At 48.1% G+C, this 23,911-nt stretch overlaps 2 protein-coding genes across 13 annotated transcripts in view; both read left to right on the top strand.

The window, feature by feature from the left end:
- SEC31A (SEC31 homolog A, COPII coat complex component) overlaps positions 1–1,504 on the top strand; it is a 41,028-nt gene extending 39,524 nt beyond the window's left edge. For all 12 annotated transcript variants that reach the window (XM_027887244.1, XM_027887246.1, XM_027887248.1 and 9 more), the window contains one exon: positions 763–1,504. In XM_027887244.1, the coding sequence (XP_027743045.1) occupies positions 763–942 (180 nt within the window). In that variant the 3' untranslated portion in view covers positions 943–1,504. The remainder of the gene's footprint in view (positions 1–762) is intronic.
- A 7,504-nt stretch (positions 1,505–9,008) lies between these two features.
- Positions 9,009–23,911, top strand: part of SCD5 (stearoyl-CoA desaturase 5) — a 31,399-nt gene continuing 16,496 nt past the window's right edge. Inside the window, exon 1 of the mRNA XM_027887243.1 lies at positions 9,009–9,177. Within this exon, the coding sequence (XP_027743044.1) occupies positions 9,009–9,177 (169 nt within the window). The remainder of the gene's footprint in view (positions 9,178–23,911) is intronic.

A 23,911-nucleotide genomic window follows, 5' to 3' on the forward strand; every position in this document is an offset into this window, starting at 1 on the left:
CTTTGGAAGTGTGCTTCAAGTCCATTAATTGGATGTTTGCATGGACTTCTTAGAAAACGACGAGGTAGAGTGCTTGGCTCCGAATTCCTGTGTGGACTTGACAGTGTTCTGGGGTCATGTCACGAGTTTTATGATGCTGTGCAGAGACTCTGCTGATCCAAAGAGCAGAGCTCCTTGCAGCAGGCACTGTTTCTGTGCTCCCAGCAGGAATTGAGACACACAACCTGGGGTTAAAAAAGAACCCAGGGGACTTAGATGTTGGAGGCTCACTGACTTCACTGGAAGGCAGATATGCAAGTACTTTTGAAGATCTGGTAATTTTTCCAAAGCCTTCCAGGAGGCTTTGGCAGAATAAAGGACTGTGCTTAGATGTCTTAGTACCTTAGGATTAGAGTGATCTAATCCTGTTATTGTCAGGCCGTGTTTGCTGAGCAATTAACTTTACCCTGAAGGCATAAAAGCCCAGTAGGTTTTTCCACAGTGCCACAGTCTGTCACAGCAGGTCTCCCATTCCAGGAAATTGCACCCAGGGGCTTGCAATGCTGCAGAGAAGGTATGTTCTGGTTGAAGTCTGCCGTTAGACTTTCCAGTGACTGTTGCCAGTGTGATGCAGCTCTGAGGATGGCTATCTCTGAAGAAAGGAACTTAATTGCTTCACCTTCCTGAGGGCCAAGCTTTACACTCAGAATTTCTGTTTTCCTAGCACTAGTGTAGGTGCTGTTTTTTCTTTCTGCTGACCTGCCTTGCCTGGCTTCCTTGCAGCTCTCTCCAGCCATCATCAGCGGTTTGCATAACATGGTGAAGAGCATCGAGACCCGCAACTACCAGGAAGGACTGAACATCCACACACACATCGTCAGCACCAGCAACTTCAGCGAGACCTCTGCTTTCATGCCAGTCCTGAAAGTTGTCCTCACCCAGGCCAACAAGCTGGGTGTGTGAAGTAGCCCTGCACTTGGAAAGCCTTGATGGTTGCTTTTCCAAAGAAGTGCATTTCTACAGCAAATATGCAGGAAACGGACCAAATGCTTGTCCTCACAGCATGTCGCGGTAGAGCGCTGACAAATGGCATTACACTCTCCCTGCAGAATACTTTGCTCTAGAAGGGCTCTGGAGCCCTGGTGCTTTTCTTTTTATTTTAATCTTTTACCCATTCCCTAATGATTCTCCTCTACAAATAGTATATTTAATGGATGATGTCCCATATTGTCAATTTTTAGATGCATGTTACACTGCTAAACAGTGGCTTTTAATAACAGATATATGTGGTAAGACAACAAGATAGGTTGTGTATCGAACCCTAAAACAGATTATTCCCTTCCACCCCACTGTTCCTTATCCACCGGATTAAAAACAGTCTGATCATGTTATAAGTGTATTTGGTCTTTCATTTTATGAAGCTGCTTGCAGTCCTGTTATTACAACTTACATGTTAAATAGCTTAATTGTGCACTGGGGCAAATGAGCAAAATAAAGGTAATGTGATATTTTCAATAAATGTAAATTTATTAAAATGTGTCTTTATGAAGTACAATGCAGAGACTTTGGACCTGGAGTACAGTGAGGTGACTTTCTCCTTCCATACCTATCACTGAAAGCTCTGTGTAGGACACAGAAAGAACAGCAGTTGAAAGAAATGTCTGGGTTTGTAAAAAAAAAAAAAAAAAAGAGGCAGTTTTGCGTAAAAACTGCCTAAAATTCAGTGACTGGATTTGGCAGTGCATACTGCAAGAAATATTATAAATAACAGTGTAATCACTGCTCACTCCTGTGACTTAAACAGATTTGTCAGGTAAAAAAATTTTATTTTCCTTTCCAGCATTCTCTTACCTCATAAGCATTTATAACTGGTGAACATAAAGCATCAATTTGGAGTTTCCTTGTTTCGGGAGTTTATTCGCCTTGATCTGGGCTGTAGGTTTCTAAGTAGTGTTATAAGTATTCCAATACTTAAATTTAAATATACTTACAGCAGTGTATTCAGCTCCTGTAACTTGGAAGATTTGCAGGTATCCCTTATTCATTGTGCCCTTGATAGAAACTCAGGTATTGGCTGAATCACATCAGAAACATGAAGTATTTTAATGCTTCCAGAAACTGGTAATAAGGAAGTGTCAGTCTACCTCAGTGAGGAAAAACATTCAGGTCACCAGCTCCAAACCTGATTGCTGGGACATTATCTAGTAAATACTCTGGCAGATGAGAATGATAGCTTGGAGTGCTCCACCTTCCTCCCCTGTGTCTGCTTTCTGCAAACTTAAAATGAAATGGTGGGGCTCTGAAAATAGGGGAAGGTAGGAGGGGAGAGGCTGCACAGAAGCAGAAATGTTGACACCTGCAGCTGAAGCAGAATTTCTGGTAGAACAGTACCCCAGGATCTCTGCTTCTGTGGAGAAGACTGTTGCACTGAACTGCAGTGTTGGGGCACAGTCTGGCCAGAGAAACACCTTGTACCTTGATTCGAGATGGAAAACAAGTTTTAAAAGAAAGAACACATTCAAAGGTAAGCAAGAAAAAATAAAAATAAAAAAACCTTCAGTAGGTTGGAAAGCAGGTGTGCTAGGCTGGCCTGAGGTTTTTGTGATGCACTGTTCAGCAATGAAAACAAAAGGCAATCTCAGTATGTCAGGACCAAACCAGTGGGTAAGAGGTGATGCTAGGGAAATTCAGGAGCTAGCTGTGCATGTGCTCTCACTGTTTTTGGGAGTACTAGACAAGAAGCAGGAGTGGTGGCAAGCACTGGTTTGGGAAGCTTACTATTCCTGGCAGTAACAACCAGAGCCTTCACGGCAGAGGCAGAAGTGGGATGCGCTCCTGTGGGCACAGTGTGCAGGGTTGAGGGCAAAAACATTGATGTAAATTGGAAGCTCCTAAATTGGGAATAAGACGAGCACTGGGACCTGAGAGGATTAGTGGGAACAGCTTCTCTGCGTGATATGGCTTTGTAAAAGCCGAAGAACATTTAATGGCATCACACAAGCCTTTATAAGACTTCCATCCACGTAAAAAAGATGCCAAATGAGAAGGCACTTAGCAAGGCACACAGATGTCAGGGACTGAAGAGTTTATTTAGCAAGAAGACATTAAATAAACTTGCTTGTTCACCTTGTGAAGAGCACAAGGGAATCAGGTTGATTGGAATTAAAGATCAGTGTTAGCATGAGAACAAATATGGTATGAACTGACTAGGCATAGGTTTGGTCTGGAAATTGAAGTGGTGAAAAATGAGACCACCAGATCAGCGAGAAACACTGGGGGGTTTTGATGTGATAGCATCTTAGAGTACTGTGATGTTGCACCACTGTCCTGGACACTGTCAGCAGTGGAGTAATCTCGCTCTCCTTGCTGAAAGGAAAGCTGTCTTATGCCTCAGCACTTGTCTGGAGCTCACAACCAGAAAACTGCACTGATCCACATAACAGGAGTGGATGTAAAAATCTGCTGCTTCTCTCCTGAGAGCACCTGAGATGAATTATCAGTTATGCTGCCGTCTGTTCATATCTTCAAGGAATGCCAAGCAATTAGCCACCCATCTGATATAAATGCAATGGCCATCTTCATTTACAGAAGGCAATGAAGCCCTGCCAAGTTATGCTGGTAAAAGAATTTGGACCCAAATAGCCTAATTTTGATCTCACTGAGTGCAAAGTGATTTATATCACAGCATTAACACCAACCAAACTACTCCTCCCTGCGGCCCCCCCATGGCTGCAGAATTAAAAGAAAAAGGGATGGAAGGAGATTCAAAGATGCAATCTGGGCAGCAAGGGGGTTCTCCAATGGCAGCTGACACGAGGAGGTACCTTGCTACTTCAGTAATCACCATCCAGGCAAAAGCACCAGCAGGAGAGTCTGTGGAAAAGGGCAGCATTAATGAAGTTGTCTCGTATTTGCTGGCAAATAGGTGGGGATGTAGCAGGGGCAGTACTGCAGAGGAGGCTGAGTACAGGCAGGGCATCTAAGTTACATACTTGAGTGAAAACCTTTTTCTGCTTGCAAGGCTCTGTAATGGATTTACCTTGGTTTTGCTGGCAGAAGTCCAAGGTCAGCGTTAGAAACTAATGTTGCAGATTGTCTTCTAATTGCTGCTGCATTTCTGGCCTGTGCAATGTTTACATCAGAGTTGTCCCTTGTTGTGCCTTTCAGATGACACAGCTCCCTAATATACCGATTGGGAATGTGGGTTTAGTAACCATATTCTCTCTGTCCAGAAGGAAGCATATGCTAGACTGACTGGATTACTGAGAGAGAAGGGAAGGCAGTCTTGCTGCCATAGCTGTTTTCCCCAAAAACAGGGGGGAGGGGAGGGCTCATGTCCTAGGAAGCATGGCAGAGACAGCATACAGAGCAGTGCCACCACTCCCCAGAGTTCTGTAGGCTCCCTTCAGCTTCATCCTCACCCTCACCACCGTGCTGGTACTTTGCCTAAGCAACACAAACCCCACTGTGTCATTACCTGGCTGGAGAGCCTGTTACGCCAGAGAAGGGAAATAAAGGAGACTCTGAGTCAGGTATTTCCCTCCTTCCCCACTAGCTGCAATCCCACATGGTTCCACATCCCTAGGGGTTCACTGTTCTGAGCTGCTTTAAGCATCCATTGCAAAGGCAGAGCAGCATATATAGAGCCAGGAAGGGCTCAAAGCTTAAGGGAAAAACACTTATACGGCCCAACATCTGCCACCAGCTGACAGCACCTCCCCTGCAGGGCATGCTGAGCATCCTGCTGAGGTGCCTGGTGCTGAGCTGAGCCGTTCAGCCTTGAACAAGGGCCAAGGCCACTGTCAGAGTATACTGAAGAATGTAATAAATAATGTACTGATACCAGGAACAGTTTCAACATGTCCAATCTTAAATGGGTAATCTCCCAGCCTTGACTTGCTGTATGCCGAGTCGATAATGCTCATGTTTTCTCTGCCAGCTCTGCAGATCAAACACATACATCACCAAATGGCCAGTCGGGATGGATGTGTGGATACATTTCATACAATCCTCACTCTAAAGAGGCTAAACTGATTAAAATTCCTATGAGCTTTAGAGCTGAAAGTTAGCCACAAGAGCATCTAATTAAGAGAGGATTTATTAAGAAGCACCCTAAAAAGGCAACTGCAGCTGGCCTCATCAGTAAGTCCATGTCTGCCTGGACAGCACACAGAAGACTTTTTGGGAACCTGTTGTTTGAATTCTTTGCCAGGCACATAGGAAGCACTTCACAAACTTTGAGCACATTATTTCTTGTTCCTCTGATGGTTTAGGCTTTGTTTCCTTCTTTACCACTTAAAGTGTTCATTTGAACAATGATTTGGGGTCATTACTTCATTTTTCATGGCAATAGAAAAGAAAAAAAAAAAAAAGGCCAGGGTTTCAAGATGTTAAATAACTGTGCTGAAATGCGATGGTAGCAGGCAGGACTGAGTAGCATTAAAATGACACTCAGTGTTCACGTGAACCATTCGCTACCTTTCATTGTCACTGCCCTCTTTCTTTCTTCCATGTGGAGAATTCTAGAAGAATGTTTAAAATATATCAAAAACAATCTTGGATTTAATTATATGCTCTCTGCTGATTCACTTGCCTCAGGAGGTGTAGTTAGTAATTAATTAGCACAGCAAGACTAATGTGCTTTGCACCACCATCACTCATAAAGCCACTCTCTGCTGGGTACAGGCCTGTGCCCCTAGCAATCGTCCATCAGCAGTTGAGGCCAGTGCTGCACCAGAAGCCATTTGGGATGGAGGTGAGCTGGTGTTGGCCTGTCTCCCCCTGCCACACCACTCTCACACCCTGGCAAGAGCGTCTCTTTGAAGGGCAGCTTCAAGCATCTTTCTGAAGGCAGCAAATGGACAGGTCAGATAATCGAAGAAGGACAAGTACATTCTGGAGCTATGCAACATTAGGGCTGAGGTTTTGTTGTTTATTAAACCTCTGTGAAAATAAAAAATGTAAAACTCTTTGGCCCATCAGTGAGGTGTGAGCCAGAGCTGTGATGAGACAGACTGTTAACACAGTGAAACTCGTTTGAGGTTGGTGCACAAGACAGCACCAAGGGCTACATACAGATCACCTGGGCCACAGCCAAATGTCAGGTGCCTCTTTTACCTGCACAGAAGAGGCATTATTGCAGCCCAGAAGGCCAAACTCAGGAGCAGATAGACAGGCATGACAACTGAAAGTCCAGCTGGGATTGCCAGCAAATGCAAGAAGTGCACTGGAGAGGGAGGCTCTCACCTTTCTCTTGAAACACTGCCCTGAGTTCTCATTTCCAGCATGTCTGCAGTCATCACACCTTCACCTCAAAGTACAAGAGACAAAAACCAAGTCATTTTCGGATCTCTAAATTACACTCAGGCTTTTTTTTCCCCAGACCTGTACATCCTTTGTTTTAAAAAATATGAACCCTGGAGTGTTTACTGAGAAAATCTCCTTCTGCCTTTGTTGTTGTTTCGGTTGCAGCTCCTCAGATTTCTTCTCTAGGCAATTCTGGCTCACTGAATGTTTTACAATATTATTTTTTACCAAGGGAAATAGAAGTCAGATTTGCCAAGTCTTTTATCTGCATTTCTGGGTACTAGCAAGACCTTAATCTGACAGTCCAGATTTCTGTCTGTGGCATGTAGCTCTGACATCGTGATCTATGTAGACAGGTAGCTTTTTAAAAAGTGAGAAGATGTTTTCACAGCATCATGTTCCCAAATGTGCTCCTTCCCACAGCCCCTGCAGTGATCCTAGGACAAATGTTGATGCTGTCACTGAGATGCCACTGCTTGAGCACTGATTTCTGACATCAGGGTAACAGTGAGGGGCTCTACTCCCACACTGTGCAATGACATTCTCAAAGGGGATACTTTGGTCTGGTATGGACTTCATTTGTTCCTTCATCAGGACCAGCAACTCCATGAGCAGTAGGGACCCCTCTGGAGCCAGGTGGGCTGGGTACCAAATTACATTCCCTTTCCAGTTTTGCTGCTGCACTTGACAAGCTTTCTCTGCATGCAGCCAGCTTCTCCTGGAAGGGGCATGAGGACTTCACAGAAGTTACACAACGGTGTCACCCTAAGCACTCCCCGCACCCAGAGGACCTCTGGCCACAACAGAGCATTTGTCATGTCATCTTTGCTCACCTGCTTTCTCTGCTGTGCTGGCTGTTCTGTAAGCAAACTGCTATGAACTGGAGATAAATGTGGGATATGAAACTTACAGTACTGTGTGCACAGAGGAAGCCTTCATGGATGTGTTCATTAGTTACTCAAATTAGTCAGAAATCTTGCAAAGCAATTTGTCTTTGCCTCTTGCCAGGGTGGCAGGAATGTTTGTTGGAGGTAGCTGCGAGGTTTCAGTGCCAGTTGCATCCGCACGAGCGTAAAAGACTAACATCTATCCTCTGCCACACTTTAATACCCTGCAAAATCCAGGTTAGGATGAACAGTTTCATCCTGCCTTCTCAAAGATACGTGCTCCCTGGCCTCGATATTTCCTTCCCACTTGTTAGCATTCCCATTTCATTCCCCCTGATCTCTGACTTGCCTCCCTTAAACAATCAGGGCAGCACATCCTTATGAGCTGTGGTGTGCAGAGGTGAGCTTGGGCTGTGCAGTTTGCTTCTGTAAGCCCGAGGGTCACCCACAGCATGCTGTGCTGGGGAGCAGCTGGTATGTGTAAAGGATGGAGGCTTCTTTCTGCTCCTGGACACTAAGAGATGGAAAAATCATTAAAGGATGGAGTCTTCTCTCCTGCCTGCCCCCAACATCACATTGTAGAGTCCAAAAAGGAAAATGAGTATCACATATTAAATCACTTGAAGTTAGCCTAACAATTGACCTTGGGCACTCAGAGGAGCTCAGGGCAGGAAAGCATCGTTGCTGTAAATCACGGAGGAGCCAATCCCAGCCAGGGAGGAGGGCTGCTGGCACTCCTGGGCCGCTCCCTCCTTCCCTCCAGTCTTCCCAGAGACATTCAAAACTAAACAAAATTCATCACAGGCAAACATTTTATCTGGACTCACCCTCTGGTTCCCACCTAATGACTGAAACCCTCTGCATGCTGCCTGTGCAGGATGTTCCCTGCTCCACAGCAGGTGAAATGCCTCGCTAGTTAACAGTAAGCTCCCTTCTGCCTGCCACTGCTCCGGGTCATGCTTCTGCCACGGGTGAACTGGCCATTAACAACACCCACCCTGGTATCCCCGGTAACCAGGGGTCCTCCCTCCCCCGCACCAGCTGGCAGTGGGAGGTCGTGGCAGCACAAGGGGGTGCACACAGTGGGACGACAGCCCCCGAAACCACACCTGAGCACTAAAACAACACTCTATCCGCAGCGGGACGGAGTGAGCAAGTGTGGCAGCTCTTCGTTCAGGTGTGCACTGCTGATAAAATGCTGTCTGTCTGTTTTCAATGCCTGCCTTGTCACTCCCAGTCAGATGAACTTTCGTAACCACCTCTTGAATATCTGCTCCTGCACCGGTGCGCCGCCTGTGCCGGTGGCATCTTTTACTCTGCTTTCACAGGCTTCCCACGATTGAATGCCACTGAAACCCTTCTGTCCCGGGGGAGCCGGGAGCAGCCAGCAGGAGAGATGCTGGCAGCAGAGGTGCGGGCAGGAGGAATGCCGACAGCAGAGGTGCGGGCAGAAGAGATGCGGGCAGGAGGACTGCCGGTAGCAGAGGTGCGTGAACGAGCGGTCCTGCCGGGCGAGCTCGGCCGCTCTGCCGCGGGGACGCGCCGGGAGGCGGCCCCGGGCGGAGCCGGAGCCGGTGCCTGGGCCGGGCCCGGGGGCGGAGTGAGCGGCCCGGGGCCACCATTGGCTGTCGCTATGCGGTGCCGGCGGCCGCCCCCCGCTCGCCCGTCCCCGCCGCGCTGAGGGGCGCTGAGGGCGCAGCCGGCGGCGCGGCGGCTCCATGGAGGCGGCGGCGACCGCAACAACAGATGCGGCGGCGCGTCCCGGCCGCCCGTAGCCGCTGCGGGGCCGCACTGCGCGGGGGCCGCCGCGGCCCCTCATAGCGCCCCGGCGGCGGGATGGCCGGGCCGCGGCGGGCGGCCGGCGGCGAGGCGGGCACGGCGGGCACGGCGGGCGGCGGGCAGGCCATCGTCTGGCGCAACGTGGTGCTCATGGGGCTGCTGCACCTGGGCGCCGTCTACGCGCTCAGCCTGGTGCCGCGGGCGCAGATCCTCACCCTGCTTTGGGGTGAGTGCGGGGGCTGCGCTACAGGTGGGGCGGGGGGCGAGGGGTGGCCCCCGGCGGCAGCGAGCCGCGCCTCGGTGCCCGTGCCCTGTTTACCGGCGCGGTCGCTTTTGTTCCCGAGCCCCCCCATCCCGGCCGCTCCCGGGGTGCCATTGCCAGCGCCGCGCCGGGCCCTCGGTTGCTGTAGAAACAGGAGGCGCTGCCCCCCCCTCCCCCCACCCCGTTACATTTATCAGGTTTTTTCTGTTAAAAAAAAACCAAAAAAAACAAACTCGAGTGAAGCAGCGGATGTTTCGGTTTAAAGGTCTGATGGAGAATATCTTTCCTAGATGGTTGGGCTTCCCTTTGCTGTTTCCCCTTGTTTCTTTCTGAACACTCGTGTTTTCCTGCTCCTGTTTGGAGTACAAAATCACCTCGTCGTTTGTTTCTTGGGGAAGGTGATACGTCCTCTTATTGCTGGAGGCGGGGGGGGGGGGAGTAAAAGTCGAGGAACAGCTTTAAGATGCTGGCACGGAGAAGATGAGTCCGGCGGTGCTGTCTGAGGTGAGATGGCTTGCTCTTCTTGCTAGCTGTGAAAAGCTTAGGATTCAGTTTGGGAAAGAGAATATGAAATACAGAATCTTTTCTTCTATCCTACAGTAAGGTCCTCTTTTCTCTCCAAAAGAATGATGCTGGGAGATGAGCTACATAGAAGCACTGCAGCATTGTGCCAGGTCTGTCAGGGTTTGTGAGACTAAATAGATGGTGAATGTCAGCCTCATCCTTCACCAGGGAGATCTGTGTATCAACTAATATAAATCTCGGTGGCCAAGAGGATAAAAACTTGAGTGCTGCTTACAGCTGGTGCAATTTCTTGGGTAAAGGACCTGCTTTGGGGAGCTTTTGAGTGAGTGGAGAACATAACAGCCTGGGACTGTTTCATACAAATAGAGGAAAGAAGGGTCTCTGCTGCAGGAACTCACAGCCATGGAATTTGGATTGTTAGGCTGCCATCACTGGTGTTGAGGTGTTCAGAAGCCCTAGCCAAATTCTTTAGAAATCAGGTTTATTTCTTCTGTTTGAAGAAGTCCTAAATCTGTTTTTCACTGGTTCAGCTTTTGATATTCAGTCTGTCTTAAACCCCTAGAAATAGCGACCATTGCTGTTTGCAGTTGGGAAATGAACCTTTCTGTCAGTTTCTGTCCTCTGTTTCTGTGTCCCTCGAGGGGACCTGGATTTCACTGGCTGTGTGGTTTGCACAATCCGTGACCTGGCTTGCTCCTGACCAGAAGAGGTTTGGTGGGTGGTTCTGTTTTGCATAGTTTCCTTCTGTGAGCCCTACTCCTCTCACCTCCCTATTCCTGGTTGTGTTCTGGCTGATTTCATAGTTTACCTTGGCCATAGCTTGATGGTCAGGGAGACCAGGAGAGCCTGTGAGAGCTGTGTGGCCAGAACGCACAGCCTGCGGTCTGCTTTCAACCCTTCCAGGTCCTGCAGTGTGCAAGCAGGTGGGCTTTCTTTTTCTGTTTTGCCTTTACAAAAAGACAATCATCTCTGATTTCACTTTACCTAATTACAGAAATCTCTGAGGCTGGAGCCCAAAGACAGAGTTGCCTACTCAGCCCTCCATAATCCGAGGTATTTTTTCCTAGTTGAGATTAAACAGATGCTAAATAATAAACAAGTCTTAATGGCTTTGCAACTTAATGCTTTTCTTGCTGAAAGTGAGAGCCTCTCATTTCTTGACATCATTATTTTAAACAGCCACCCTAAAGCAGACCACAAAGTTTTTACAGGAGTTCGGTGGGTGGGTTTTACAGGAGCTCCACAGCAGGGAGGGAGCACAGTGGCTCCAGCTGGAGCTCCAGTTCTGGACAGCTGGACACTGCTCTCGCATCTGGCTGCTGCAAGGTCTGCTCCCCTCAGAGGGGGTGAGCAAGGTGAAAGTACAGACTCTCCTGCAGAATATGTCAGGCAAAAGTAGCTTCCTGTCAGGCTGGAGACCTGTTTCTGAGGTTCCTCTGAGAGACTCAGGGTGTGTAAAAAAGGGTGGCTGTTGCTCTAGGTTAGCAAACCCACCTCGCTTCACTGTGGAAGGAGCCAACCAGTAAAGTTGTGTCAGAAGGAAAAAGTGTCGATCAGATGTTTCCCTTGCCCTTCCCAGTTCTCCACATCTCCTTCCCCGTGCAGATCAGCTGTGAGACTTTCTGTGGGTGGTGGCTGCCAGCCAGCCTTTGGAGCAGGACTGGCACGCTGGCAAAGTTGGACGGCAGGTACGAGTGTAGTGCCAGGTAGTGCACGGATATGTGTATGCTAAAGGGTGCAGGTGGAGGAGCTGCATCCTTCCAGGCATCCCTCCGTGGTTTTCTTTCTCTTTCCAAGCTTGCCAGGGACTTGGGGAGCTTCCCAGTGATCCTCTGCAGGTCCTTGCATTGCTCCTTGCCTTGTTCCCTGCCACTGCTCCCCCCAGGTAAGCTGCAGGAACAAGTGTGTGGGGAGTGGCACGCCAGTGCTGGCTGTGACCTCTGTGGTGTCTGGCAGGAAGTGGGCAGCTTCCCATGACTCACCACTGCCTGCTTGGCTTTTTCCTTCCTCCTCCCCCAAGACATCCACCTCTCCTGTGTTCTCCCCTGGGGGTCTGGGTACAAAACCTCCCTCTGTGCAGGGTTTGCTTTCCTCTTTTTCACCTCCGAAGGCAGTTGATTCACCACCAATTGCAAAGTGGAATGCCACTGTGCCACCTAGAAAACAGCTGTTCAAGCCAAACTGCCTGCTCAGCAGGGCTCATTTCCATTGGTAATTTATTGACATTTGTCCAGCTGTACATAATAGACAATGGAAAAACGCTGCCAAGGGAAGGATCAGCTGGTTGTTTACTCAGGATTATCTGTGCTCCTCTGTTCCCATTGCCTCCCACGCTAACACCTTGAGGCCCATGTTACAGCTTAGTGCACTCTACATGGAGCTAGGGTTGCACAAGGAATCCCAAACAGCAGTCTCGGTGGTGCAGAATTGGGGATTTGAATTGGTGCAGATCTGGGAATGGGGTTATTTTTCAAGGGATGTACAGATAAACTGGTTAAAACATAGGCTTTCAGGGCCATCCCAGTGCCTCTGTGGAATTTGATATCAGTCCAAGCTGAACAAAAACAATAAAATTACTCATGTCAAAATTTTCCATGAGCTGGGAGTTGCTTTGACCCAAGAGGCAGCAGAGGGTATGTGCAAGGCATCAAGCAGCCCTGGGCTGTGCCCATGGGACAGCCATGTAACCAGCCAAGTGGATTTGGAATGTCCCCTGCTGTGGCAGCCCCACCTGGCTCACTGGGAGCTCTCTTGCCTTGCTCTTTTCCAACCTGACTTGTGGTTTGGTGCAAGGGTGTGCGGAGAAGACCCTGTTGCCTTCCCCTTTCCTTCCTAATCGAGAACTGGGCAGCTTGCAATCTGTTGTTCCCTCCTTCTTGGTGCTTTGCTGTCTTTTTCTGTGCTGTTTTGTATCTGACAGCTGCTGCTTTGGGGCATCTCTGCACTCTGGGAGTTGTTGGGGAACTGTGCCTTGAGTCTTGTCTGTCCCCTGTCCCACCAGTGGGCTCGCTGGGCATGGTCAGCAGGTCCGCCAGGGTTCATTGGCCATTCTCCAAAGCCCAGAGCGTGGTACAGCCCAGGCCTCAGGGAACTGGCAGTCAATTGTCCCCTTATGGTCTGTCCTTGTCCACCTGCTTTTGCAGGGCTTGGGGCTCCTGGTGCTTCACACCAGAGAGTTTTCAAGGGCAGACATCACCATCCGGTGCAGATTTGCTCGGGGAACCAAAGCAGGGTGGGAGCCCCTCACTGTAAGTGGGGCAGAGACCAGGGAGCGGTGTGATAGGTCTGCTAGCTGGGGCAAGCATACAGGTGCCCTGGGAGTGAACTTATGCCAAGGGGTCCTTGTGGTCAGCTGGGGCTATGGATGAGGCTCTGGTTCGCTGATGCCCTCTTTTGGGCTGGACGTGCCACACCACCTTCCACAGGCCACTTGGTAGGAGACTCTGTGCATGGCTCATTCCCTAAGTTAGTAACATGCTATTAAATGATGCTTCTGAACCAGGAACCTCCTTGCTTCAGCCAGGTCCATCCTGTTGCCGTTCCAGTGAGGTTATGTGTTCATTTTAGGAAAGCAAACAAAAAAACTCTGGAAACCATGTACAGATGACAGGACCCAATGCTAACAGCTCCTAGCAGTTTCTTTTGGTGGGCTTGTGATAACTTCTTAAAGGCTCCATTCTGAGGGATTACGTGATGTATAAGGATCTCAGATTTTGTTTGGAAAAAGGTGCTTTTTAGTCTTCACAGAGGACTTGTGAGGAAGCGCTTGAAGTAGCCAAATGCATTTTAGGAAATAGAACACTCCCCCAGAAGATTAAGCTGTTTTCCTGTTTTAAAACCTTTTATTTCAGACTGCTGAGCATTACTAGTACTCACAAATTTAAAAACTGGCACAGGCTGGCCACCCAGAAACCCCATATCACCTAGATGTATTTGGCAGAGCTGCCTGAAGGACAAGTTGGTGTCAGTTCACATGCTGATGTGCCTTGCCTGAGCCTGAGGCTGGGGAGGAGGATGGCCTTGCTCTAACGGTGCTCATGTGGGAGGGGAGGCTTGTTGCTGTTGTTTTAGCAGCGTTTAGGAGGTGTTTTAGTGCTCTTGAGAACAGCAGATTGTTCATGTTCAGCCGTGGCGGGCCCTGTGCCATGCTTACCCACAGCTTTCCTCGCGCACGAGCGCTGGCTGTCTGGGAGCACAGACGGAGCAGCGGTGCTGCCCAGCTGCATCCCCACCAAGGCACAAGCTGCTCCCAGGCAAGGGTCTGGATCCTGCTGCCTGGATGCCTTCAATAATAGAGATTAAGGCAATCATGGTCTCAGCCCTTTGGGTTATTGTGGTGCCTGGAGGGCACTGCCGAGATCATCGCCTTGTTCTTGTGCCTTCTGGTAGGTGGCATGTCTGTGTAATGAGGCACATGTTGCTGTTGTGCACTGCAGATGCAAGTTTTATTGGTCTTGCACATTTCAGAAGTCTTGGATATTCTTGAGTGCCACCTGCTGGCTTTCTGGTTATTGGCTGGTTTTAGTCCTTCGCCATTTCTAAGCACAGTGTTAGAAACTCTACACGGACAGCTGTAAATAAAAAATCCTAGCTCCAAGGAAGTTCCACTTGGTACCTCTGAGACCTCTGTGGATGAAGAATCTTGTCTCTGTTTCACAGACATGAAATGGTTCATGAAAACATCTGTCTCTCCTGCTGCTGCCCTGGCAGGAGCCCCCTCTGCGTCCTGGAAACTAGTTATGCTCAGGTGATTTCTGTAGGCAAGGTTTTGGGTCAGAAAACAGGTAGCAAGTGTGTTCTTCTTGGATACCTGTGTGGAGGTGTCTGCAGCCACCTTGTCAGGAACGGCTTAATGAACAGACAGACCTTTCCTCACCTTACTCCCAGGAGAGATCTGTCTGCCAGCTCCTGGCTATGAGCAGGGAGCAGCTCTGGGAGGTTTTTGTGGACCACAGGAGGGTAGCCTTGTTATCCATCAGCCCCTAGTTCCACCATGCTTTCAACAGTTCAAGACACCAACTGGTCCACTAGATGATGAGTGGAGAAGAGACAGAGCATCAGAATGGTAATGGCATCTCTGAGGTGCACATCTGCACCAGGGAATAGCCTTGCTTATCTCCAGAGCAGTTTTGGACTGGCTTTTCCTCCTCTGGCCCATTTGAAATCGTTGTTTTACAGCTGTCACTCTTAATAGTCAAGTTCTTATCATGTTCCTTCCCTCCTAGCATCAAGAGCTGATCTCCCGTCATCTCTGTCAGGAACAGAGTCTTTTCTCAAACAGTGCTTCTCTCCTTAAAAATGGGACGAGCCCTGGAGGTGGGGATGGCTGTAACATGCTGTTCCTTCGCCTTTCACGCCTGGGAGTGGTCTGAGCTCTGTGTCCATGGTACAGCTGGGGAACGTGCCCTCCCACATAGCTGTGCACAGACAGAAAAGCATCACAGAATCATGGGCTGGAAAAGACCCATAAGATCATTGAAACCAACCATTAGCCTACACGGCTAAGTCCACCACTAAACCATGTCCCTAAGTGCCACATCTACACAGCTTCTAAATACCTCCAGGGACGGTGAGTCCAGCTCTTCCCTGGGCAGCCTGTTCATTGAGCAGGAGTGAGTGGGCAAGGTCATATGAGAATGCTCCTGTTCCAGAGAGTGCTGCCTGTTCCAGATCCTGCTCTGAGATGCTCTACTAGAGGGCACTTCTTCCTGTCAGATGTTTTGCCTTTCCCAGTGTTCATTCCCCTCTTGTTTTAGCTATTGCTGGAAATGATTCCTTAAGACCTTGTCTGTGAACTTCACAATGCTCAGCTGTAAGTATGTATTTTTGTTTATGATTTCGTCCCAGGTGCGTTGGTGGTGATTTGTTTTGTTTCCCTCTGTTCTGTGTGCTACTGGTGGTCACTGGGAGCGTGATAAAGGAATGGGGGAAAAAAATCTCTGTGTGTGCCGATCCCTGGATGCATGTGATGGTCCTTTGGTCCTGTGGGTTCAAGGCACTCCTGACGAGTTCCCACAGTTGGGCAGTGTGAGTGGCTGAGTGAGCAGAGAAGCTGTTCCTCTTTGGGCACTGGAATGTTCACCCGGCACAAAGCACTGCTGGGCCCTTGGGCTGCACTGACCTGTGCTCCAGGCAAACCTGAAGAACCTTAGGCACTCTTTCCCTTTGACCTGTGCCATGAGGACAGAGATGACAGTTGGATCCAGCAAAGGTAGAAATTCCTGTCTCTTCCTATTGAATTTGGCAGGATTATTGGCATCTGGGCTGCCCCCTGACATCATGAGCTTGGGAGAGACATCCCTCTGAAGCGCAGCCCCATGAAGGAAAGGTTTATTGGCACCCCCAGAGCTGGCTGTGCCAAGCACACAGAAACCCTGCCAAGGGCCACAAAAGCTATGGTCCACCACGGAGCTGATACAGGCAAGCTCTGGGGAGTCATCAGAGATATGTGGCTCTAGCTTTTTATCTTCGGTCACATATGCATGTGGGGATGACAGTATACAGTCTCTGAGGAATTTCTGTGGATGAGTCAGAATGAACTTTGCTGCAGGTAAAAGAAGTGCATTGGTTGGAGGAAGTCTCAAGGGTCTGGGAGCAGATCAGATGCCTCTCTCCAGGAGATGCCACCAGGCAGAGCATTGTATTCCATGTGGACCTGCTGGTCTGGGATTGCTGCAACTGCTATCAAGGAGGCAAAAGTGTTGCTCCCCTGGGAGGACTGTGCTGGGAAATGTCAGCTCACCAGAATTTAGTATGCATCCTCATCTCTGCCTCCATCTTCCCTCCCTGCGATCACGATAACTAACTAACTAACTAACTAATGCACTTGTAACTAACACTGATGTTACAACTGAAGCCAAACAATTTCTTGTAATCAGATTTTATTTTTACCACATAGGCTAACAATAAAAGTGCTTCCCCACTGCAGAGCTGAGACATTAACAACTGCTGTGCTAAGTAAAACAAGGCTGATGTGAAAAAGAGGGAAAGACTATCAGATGCTGGTATGAGGAATAATGTGTGCCATCCCTCTTGTGCAGGGGCCTCAGCACCAGGGGGATGGGGATTTCTGGAGAGAGACTGAAATGAGGATCGTTCTCAGCCCATTTTTGGACACTGGTTTCTCAGATGGTGTTCTGAGCAGCTCAGAATAAAACAACCTGACTTTGGCAAATGAGATAGCTCTTCTTGGCTGGAAAGTTCTCAGCTGAGCTCTTTCTAATGCCTGGCTTTTTGTCTCTGTTCTTTGGCTGACTTTGTATTTTTTACTACTTCATATCTTCCCATTCCCAATCTCACTGTAGTGCCTTTTGTGCCCAAGGGATTCTGTTTTGTCAGTGGAAGGCATTGAAATGTTAGGCTGCTCCTACCTTGTCCTGTGCACCCGGAGTAGTTCACAGGATGTCTCCTATCATGGCCACACAGTTGGATCTGTGAAGGGACTTGTAGCCAGGCCTTAGGTGGCATTTCAGAAGCAAGGGAGAAGGCATTTGGAAGAGCTTTGTGCTGGTCTATCCAGCAGTTGCTGGCATGGACATACAAGCTCGCTGTGCCATCCTTGACACCCAAGAGCTTGGAGAGAAGCTGGAGGCTGGGGTGAGACAAGGTGTTTCTGAGGCTTATTTCATGCTCTTCATAAATGGAGGGGGAGGAGTTCAGATGGGCTGCAGCTCATGTAGAGAACAGCAAAAGTGGGTCATGATGGGAAACACTGAGAATAGTTCCCTGAACCCAGGCAGCACATGGGGCAGAGGGAGAACAGTCCTGGGTTCCCTCTTTGTGCCTCTTGCTGTCTTTGGGGGATCCTTCGAGCAGGGCCACTGCCAGGACACTGGGTGTTGGGTGGCAGTACAAGTCAGAAATGTCTTATGAAAATGTCATAAACTATCTATTTTGCAGGAGATTGAGGGTATGAAAAGGGGTTTTTCCTTTTAATAATTTTTTTCTTTTTGGCCAGACCATGATGTTATAACTTCTTTCTACAATGCTGGAAGGTGTAGAAAATAGGACTGTAGGTAGAAAATAGTAGGTTTAGAAAACAGCAATAAGTGTGGAAATTAGGACTTTTATAGTCAACTGAAGCAATCAGTTGTAACAGTGGTCGTAGCTTAATGTTTTCATTCTGAGCTGCCCCTTCCCCCACTGCAGTTGGTTGGACTCAGCTGCAGTGAGGGAGACATGCAAGTGTCGCCAGACCTCCTTGCAGGAGCCATAGCAAGGCTGTTCTTGTTTTGCATTGGCTTTGGCTCCTGCCTCTGCAGAGGGATAGACTTGTGTACTTGAGTTGGCTGAAAAACTGTGTGGCCACTATTCAGCAGGCAGATGAAAGCTTGGCCTCCTGACGCAGTGTATGCACTGATGGTGGTGGGAAACTGTGTGTGGGAAACATGAAACATCTTGCTGGGTTGATGGAGGCAGAGACCCACCCAGTGTGTGGGCCTTCTCCCAGTGCTAGAGCTCATTACGGGAGGAGAGCTGGGCTGGGGTAGGGCTGTTTTTGCTGGAGGGGTGCAGTGAGTAGTCATTTGGGAAGCATGGGGAGCAATCATCTAGTGAGTGGTGCTGGAGAGCTGACAGCATCAGCCTGCCTACCGCACTGGAGACAAAGGTCTCCTCCTCTCCCCTAGCACCATCCTCTCTAATCTAGGAAGCTGACTTGCCTGCTGCACGTTCAGCTGGATGCAAGGAGCCTGTGCCTTCTAATTTTAATGAGGTTTAGTGCTTCCAGCCCAACTCTGAGGCTCAAATTGCCAGGAGAGAAAGTTGGAAGAAGCCACTTTTGGCAACAGGTTTTTCTCTGAGCTCTGTTTGGTTTTGGAAGGGAGAGGAAAAGGTGTAGCAGCTGATAGCATTCAAGTGAAGCAGGCACAAAGCATCTAGGCAAAGATACAGTGATACAGAAGGATGGAAACATCATCCAGAGAGTCTTAAGTCCTGAGAAGTCAAAACCATCAGATTTCTGCTTCAGCAGAGTGAGGGCACTGGGTCAGAGGGTCTGTCCTGTGCAATGAATCTTGTTCAGCAGGGAGCTGGGGCAAAGGTGCTACTGCCTTCCCAGGGAATTGTGCCTGGAGGCCCAGCAGTTCAGGAGGGAATCGCTTCCTGCTCAGCCTTACTCCTTTCCTGTGCCCGTGCCTAAACATCATGAAAAGTGGAAGCTTTCAATTTGCCCAAGTCACAAGTACAGAGTCTTTGTTTCTAACAGCTGAGAAGCTGCTGTTCCCTGGCTCTGTGCTGTGGGTGGTCTTGCCAACATCCACAGCACGAGCTGCAGGGTGAAGCCATTCCCCTGTGGTGTACCTGGTTCACTACAGGGCAAGCTTTGGCCAGTGATGGACAGGGGTGCTAAATAACTAAACCTTTTCCACGAGGCAGAGCTGACTGCTGCATGCAAGGCTCTGAGGTGCCATGCTAATGTTAATGCTAATGGCTATTTCTTTACCCTGTCCTTGAAAAAAAGAGACAAAATCGGTGTTAATTCTTCCTTGGCATTTACAGAGCGCTTAAAAACCGCCAGAGCCCTAGTCAGCGTGTGGATTGAGGACAGCAGTGAGGTCACTGGGAAAGAAGTGAAATCTGCCCATGGTTTTGCGATGACGCAGGATTCAGCTGAGCTGAGACAGGCTACTCATAAGCATCAGAAATTTCAGAGAAACCAAATCATCTTCCAGCCTTCTCTTTTGATCTAAAAATATCTATAAACTCTTCTACATCTTAAGACAATCTTCACTTGCTGGTGTGTTCAGGGAATCTGTATTTGCTTCCTGGGGGAATTTTAGCATTCACTGGAATAATTGCTGTCAGCTATGATTTCCATTGCTCTATTGGCCTTATTTGTGTCACACTGGCTGCAGTTGTCAATATGAACATTTCTGCTATTCCATCTGGAATAAAGTCTTTTGTATACTCAGCCAAAAGTGCTGGCTCTGGGGAATGTTCCTGAAAATGCACACGCAGGCATGTGTATCCAGGCAGAGACAGCCTGGATTTCATGAGCTGGTGATGGCAGGGCCAAAGGGATGTGACAGATGGCTTCTCCCTGAGCTCCTCCACCACAGTACAGAGGGGCAGAAGCAGGGCCTCATCAGAAATCATCTTCTCTGCAGCTCTAAAACTCCGCTTCCCCTTTGCCTTCAATGTGCTTCCTCTTATCTCTTTCTCTCTTGGTTCAATTTAGAGTTGCTCAGAGAATGTGTAGATCTAATTTTAGATGAACCTGTTTCTGGCCCGATATTTCACATGTTTGGTCTCCGCAGGAATGCACAGCTCCCCGTGAGAGCTGGCACGACCTGTGCAGTGGGCGGCCCAGGGAATTGGTGCTGCTGCGCAACACTGCTTTTTAATTCTCATTTGCTTGTTTGAATCCAGCCCAAGGAGCTTTTGATGCCAGCCTTTGATAGTTAGCAGGGCTCAGTGAGCAGTGTGTTGGCTAGCAGAGCAGTTTTTCCTTCCCAGAGACTCCAGGGCCAGAGCAGTAATTCGGCATTTCTTCTTGGCAGCAATTTAAGGGGCTAAGGTGAAAATTTCTTCCTCCTTAGTAAATGTAGTTCCAGGTCAGGAATAAGGCTTTTTTAGTAGGATGCTAATCCTACAAAAATTAGGATTAAGTTGGGATGAAATCCTGTAGTACTGCTCCTCAGTGTCTCTTTGCTCTACAAAGAGATCTCCAAAGTTTCCCTGGAGTTTGACAGTAGAGATGCGCACTGGAGACTTGATGTCTAATTTAGATCTAGTAATGCAGTGTGTGACATCCACCAGCACTTTTAATTGGGATTTTTGGATAGGCTGTTGGTATGATTTGGTATGTAAAAAGACTTTCCATTCTGAGGGCACACATGGCATTTAAAGGAAATATATCCCCAAACTTGGTGTTTTCTAATGAAAGTGCCAAAAAGCGTACCAGTCACCATGAAATTATTGACTGTGTTTCTATTCCGAGCCCTGATGTTGAATCAGAGGAGGATCTTCCAATGCTCTGGGCCGTGTAGTGGAGGATCTCCAAGGAGTTCAGAAGAGATGGTGCAGCTACTGAAATGGGTGGCAGTGCTGCCCTGAATTGTGGTGGGAATGGAGTTAGGTGCTACTCAACACTACTGGAAGTCCTTTCCCTGATTTGGTCAGGTTAGCTGATGTGCCTCATTAGTCCTAAACCTGCCACTGAATAACAGCAAAAACCCACAAGCGAGGAAAAGAAGCCAGATGCAGGATATGCAGACGTAATTTAATTTTTAGAAAGGAGAAAACCACCGCTGTGAGTTACAGGAGTGTTACATATTTGTGGTGGTCAGCCAGCTTTGTGATGTTTGCTTTGTGCTTGAGCAACTTGCTGTTCGTACTTCTCATGCAGTTCTTGTAGCCTTATGGAATACCTTGGGTTTGATTCGTTTGGTTTGTAAAATTCCCTAACAAGCAGTTCTTATCTGGCTGAATAAGCACAGAGTGGTGGTGTGGAAATGGACAAATGTTTCATGTCTATCCCTGTTATTTTAATCCTCAAATAGTTATTTATACAAATAAGTCAAGTTGTGGTATCCTTTTGTATACAGGGAAGGGAAAAGTGGCCTGTGCTGAGATGAAAATTTCTCAGAAGCTTGCTTGAGACTATGCTGGCCGCTGTGGAAAGAGTATTTCCACCCAACGGTGTCATGTCACAAGAGGCCTTCATCATGCAACAGCATTTTATTAAGGTCAGCTGTTTTCAGCTGCACTCTTGTTGAAGAGGTAACAGATGTCTACAGGTGAAGCACAGCCCTTACATTTGTTAATTTTTCAATTTTTCTTCTACAAGCAAAATATATACTTTCTTTACTATTGATGTGATTAGAATTCATGTCTTAAGAAATTACTCCCTCCTGTATGCATAGGATTTTGCCTCCTGATCCTTGAACTCCTAGAGACAGTGTGTGTGTGCAAAAATGTACAAGCCTCTGGTGAATGTAACTTTAAGCACTCCGACCTGGGGCTGGGAATGTGCCAGATCTTATAGGATAAACAGTGTTGGGAATGTCATTGCCCAGCAGTGAGACCTCCAGCAGAATAATAGGCATATTGTTTGTTCTGAGGCTGTCCCCAAAACAGTGGCAGTAGAAGAGCTAAGGTTTTTACACAGTAGCAATGGGAAGCGGAAGACACCACTCAAGGAACAGCTCCCTGAGCATGTACAGAATAAGACTGTGGGTTGGTTGTGAGCAGGGCTTTGCATCAAAGGGTTGGCAGGAAGCGACTCTAGGCAGAAGCTGTGACACACAGCTTGGGAGAAAGGTGACCACAACCAGAAATCAGATGGACTCTGACAGGAGGTTCAAACAGTATGTGTTTTTGTGGCTGGAGTACAGATTTCTTCTGTATCTTACCACAGCCAACACTCCAGATGTTTTTCTGGTCCGTGTTTCATTGTTGGTGCTTCTGGCTTGTGATCTTTCTGTCTGCTTGAGCCCCCATGGGGTGACAGAGGAGAAGCACCAAGCAGACTGAAGGAGATCTGGCAGCCCCAGCTGAGGGTCTCCTACCTGCAGGTGTGGGGCCATGGGCACAGCAGCTGTGTCAGGGCTAAACTGTCTATGAGAGTGGCCATTCCTAAGAGAGAATGATGCTCGTGTGTCTTGTTCTGAGCTCACTGTGCTGGGCTTTGCACCAGCACAGGAGTAAATGGGGCTGACCTCCTCTGAACAAGACATAGAACCAAGGCCCTGACCCTTCATGGCTATCTTGGCACAAGATCTGTCACCTTCCTGGTAGGAGCAAGTGTGATAACAATTCTTGGACAGCCTTGATAATTACTTTTCACATACTCTCTGTGCAAAATGCCGCATCTTGAAGTCAGTCCTTCACTTGAAGTATGCAGGCACTGTTAGTGCAACAGGAAGTGGGCTGTGTTGCCTATTTTTCTCTTTTTAATTTATTTTTTTTTAATTCTTTGGTCTCCTCTGAATATCAACTCCCCTTTCCCCTGTTGAAAGAAAGTATTGGGCTAGGTAAGCCACTGCTCTGATGTCACAAGACATGTCCTCTGTCTTGTTTGAAGTGGTGAGCAGTTTCCCCCACGTTTTTTTCCCCATTGTTGGTAGTGATGAGACAGAGGTGGTCTGGGAGTTTCTGTCCTGCTTCCTGGCACTGGATGTTGTACGTCCCCATGCTGGCCGAGGTAGGATTTGTAATCACTTGACTCAAAAACCAATTCGGTGATGGGCTGCATCAGCACCAGAAAAACATTCGTTACATTTTGGAACATGGAAAAAAGCTCAAAGGTTCACAAAACTTGCCCAGTCCCAAAGGGTGTTTGGAAAATAGTGCTATGGTGGGATCTGTGTTTGGAATAACTTGCACAGTCCAAACTGTGTCAGGTTCAAAGTAGTCACCTTGCTACATTCAAATGCAGTGTTCAAATCCCTTTATTCTGCAAGGCACTGTGAGGTGTTCAGCCACACATGAGAGAGATGCCATCAGTGGGACTGGCAAGGGTTGATTCCCTTCCCTGCTCCCAGCCCTGCTATCCCTCTTCTCCGTGCCACCTATGCACAGGCACGGATTGCAGGCACTGGGTGTGAGTTGGTGCCAGGCTCCACGTGTTGCCACCCCGTGGGAAAACCATGTGACGTTATTCTGTATATTAAAGATGGTTTATATATTGACAGTAGTGCCGTTGTGAATGTGCAATTGATTTTGTTTCACTGCTACTATTTTCATGTCTGGTGCATTATCCCTCTGAGATAATTGGGATTTGGTCCATCTAACTGGGTTATGTTTGACATTGGTAATGTGTGGATAGTTGCTCTCCCACAGTGTCTCCTTGTAATCTGTGCTGAAGAAGGATGTCTAATCATCTCATCACTTTCAGGAGCCAGCATTGTGTGTTCATATATGCAGAGTGAACCCAGTGCTTGTTGAGCATTTTGTTTTGGTTGATTTGCCTTTTTTATAACCAAGTTAAAGTCAAAATCAATTTGGAATATGCTGGATTCACAAACAGTGAATATATATCATGTTTCTAATGTGGCCACAGGTTTCAGAAACAGGAGAAGTTCTAATTTTGATATTCAGCATACAACAGAGTTGAAATTTTTTGGGGGTGAGATCTGCTCCAATTTAAGCAACCACTTAGAGCAGATGATTTCCTGATGCCTGGGAAGTATCTCCCATATCTTCGTAAGAGGTCAGTCCCCCGAACACCGAG

This window comes from Empidonax traillii, unplaced genomic scaffold (assembly GCF_003031625.1).
Source record: "Empidonax traillii isolate 1590-97213 ecotype Southwest subspecies unplaced genomic scaffold, ASM303162v1 scaffold205:size1172791, whole genome shotgun sequence".
Classification (NCBI taxonomy): Eukaryota; Metazoa; Chordata; class Aves; order Passeriformes; family Tyrannidae; genus Empidonax; species Empidonax traillii.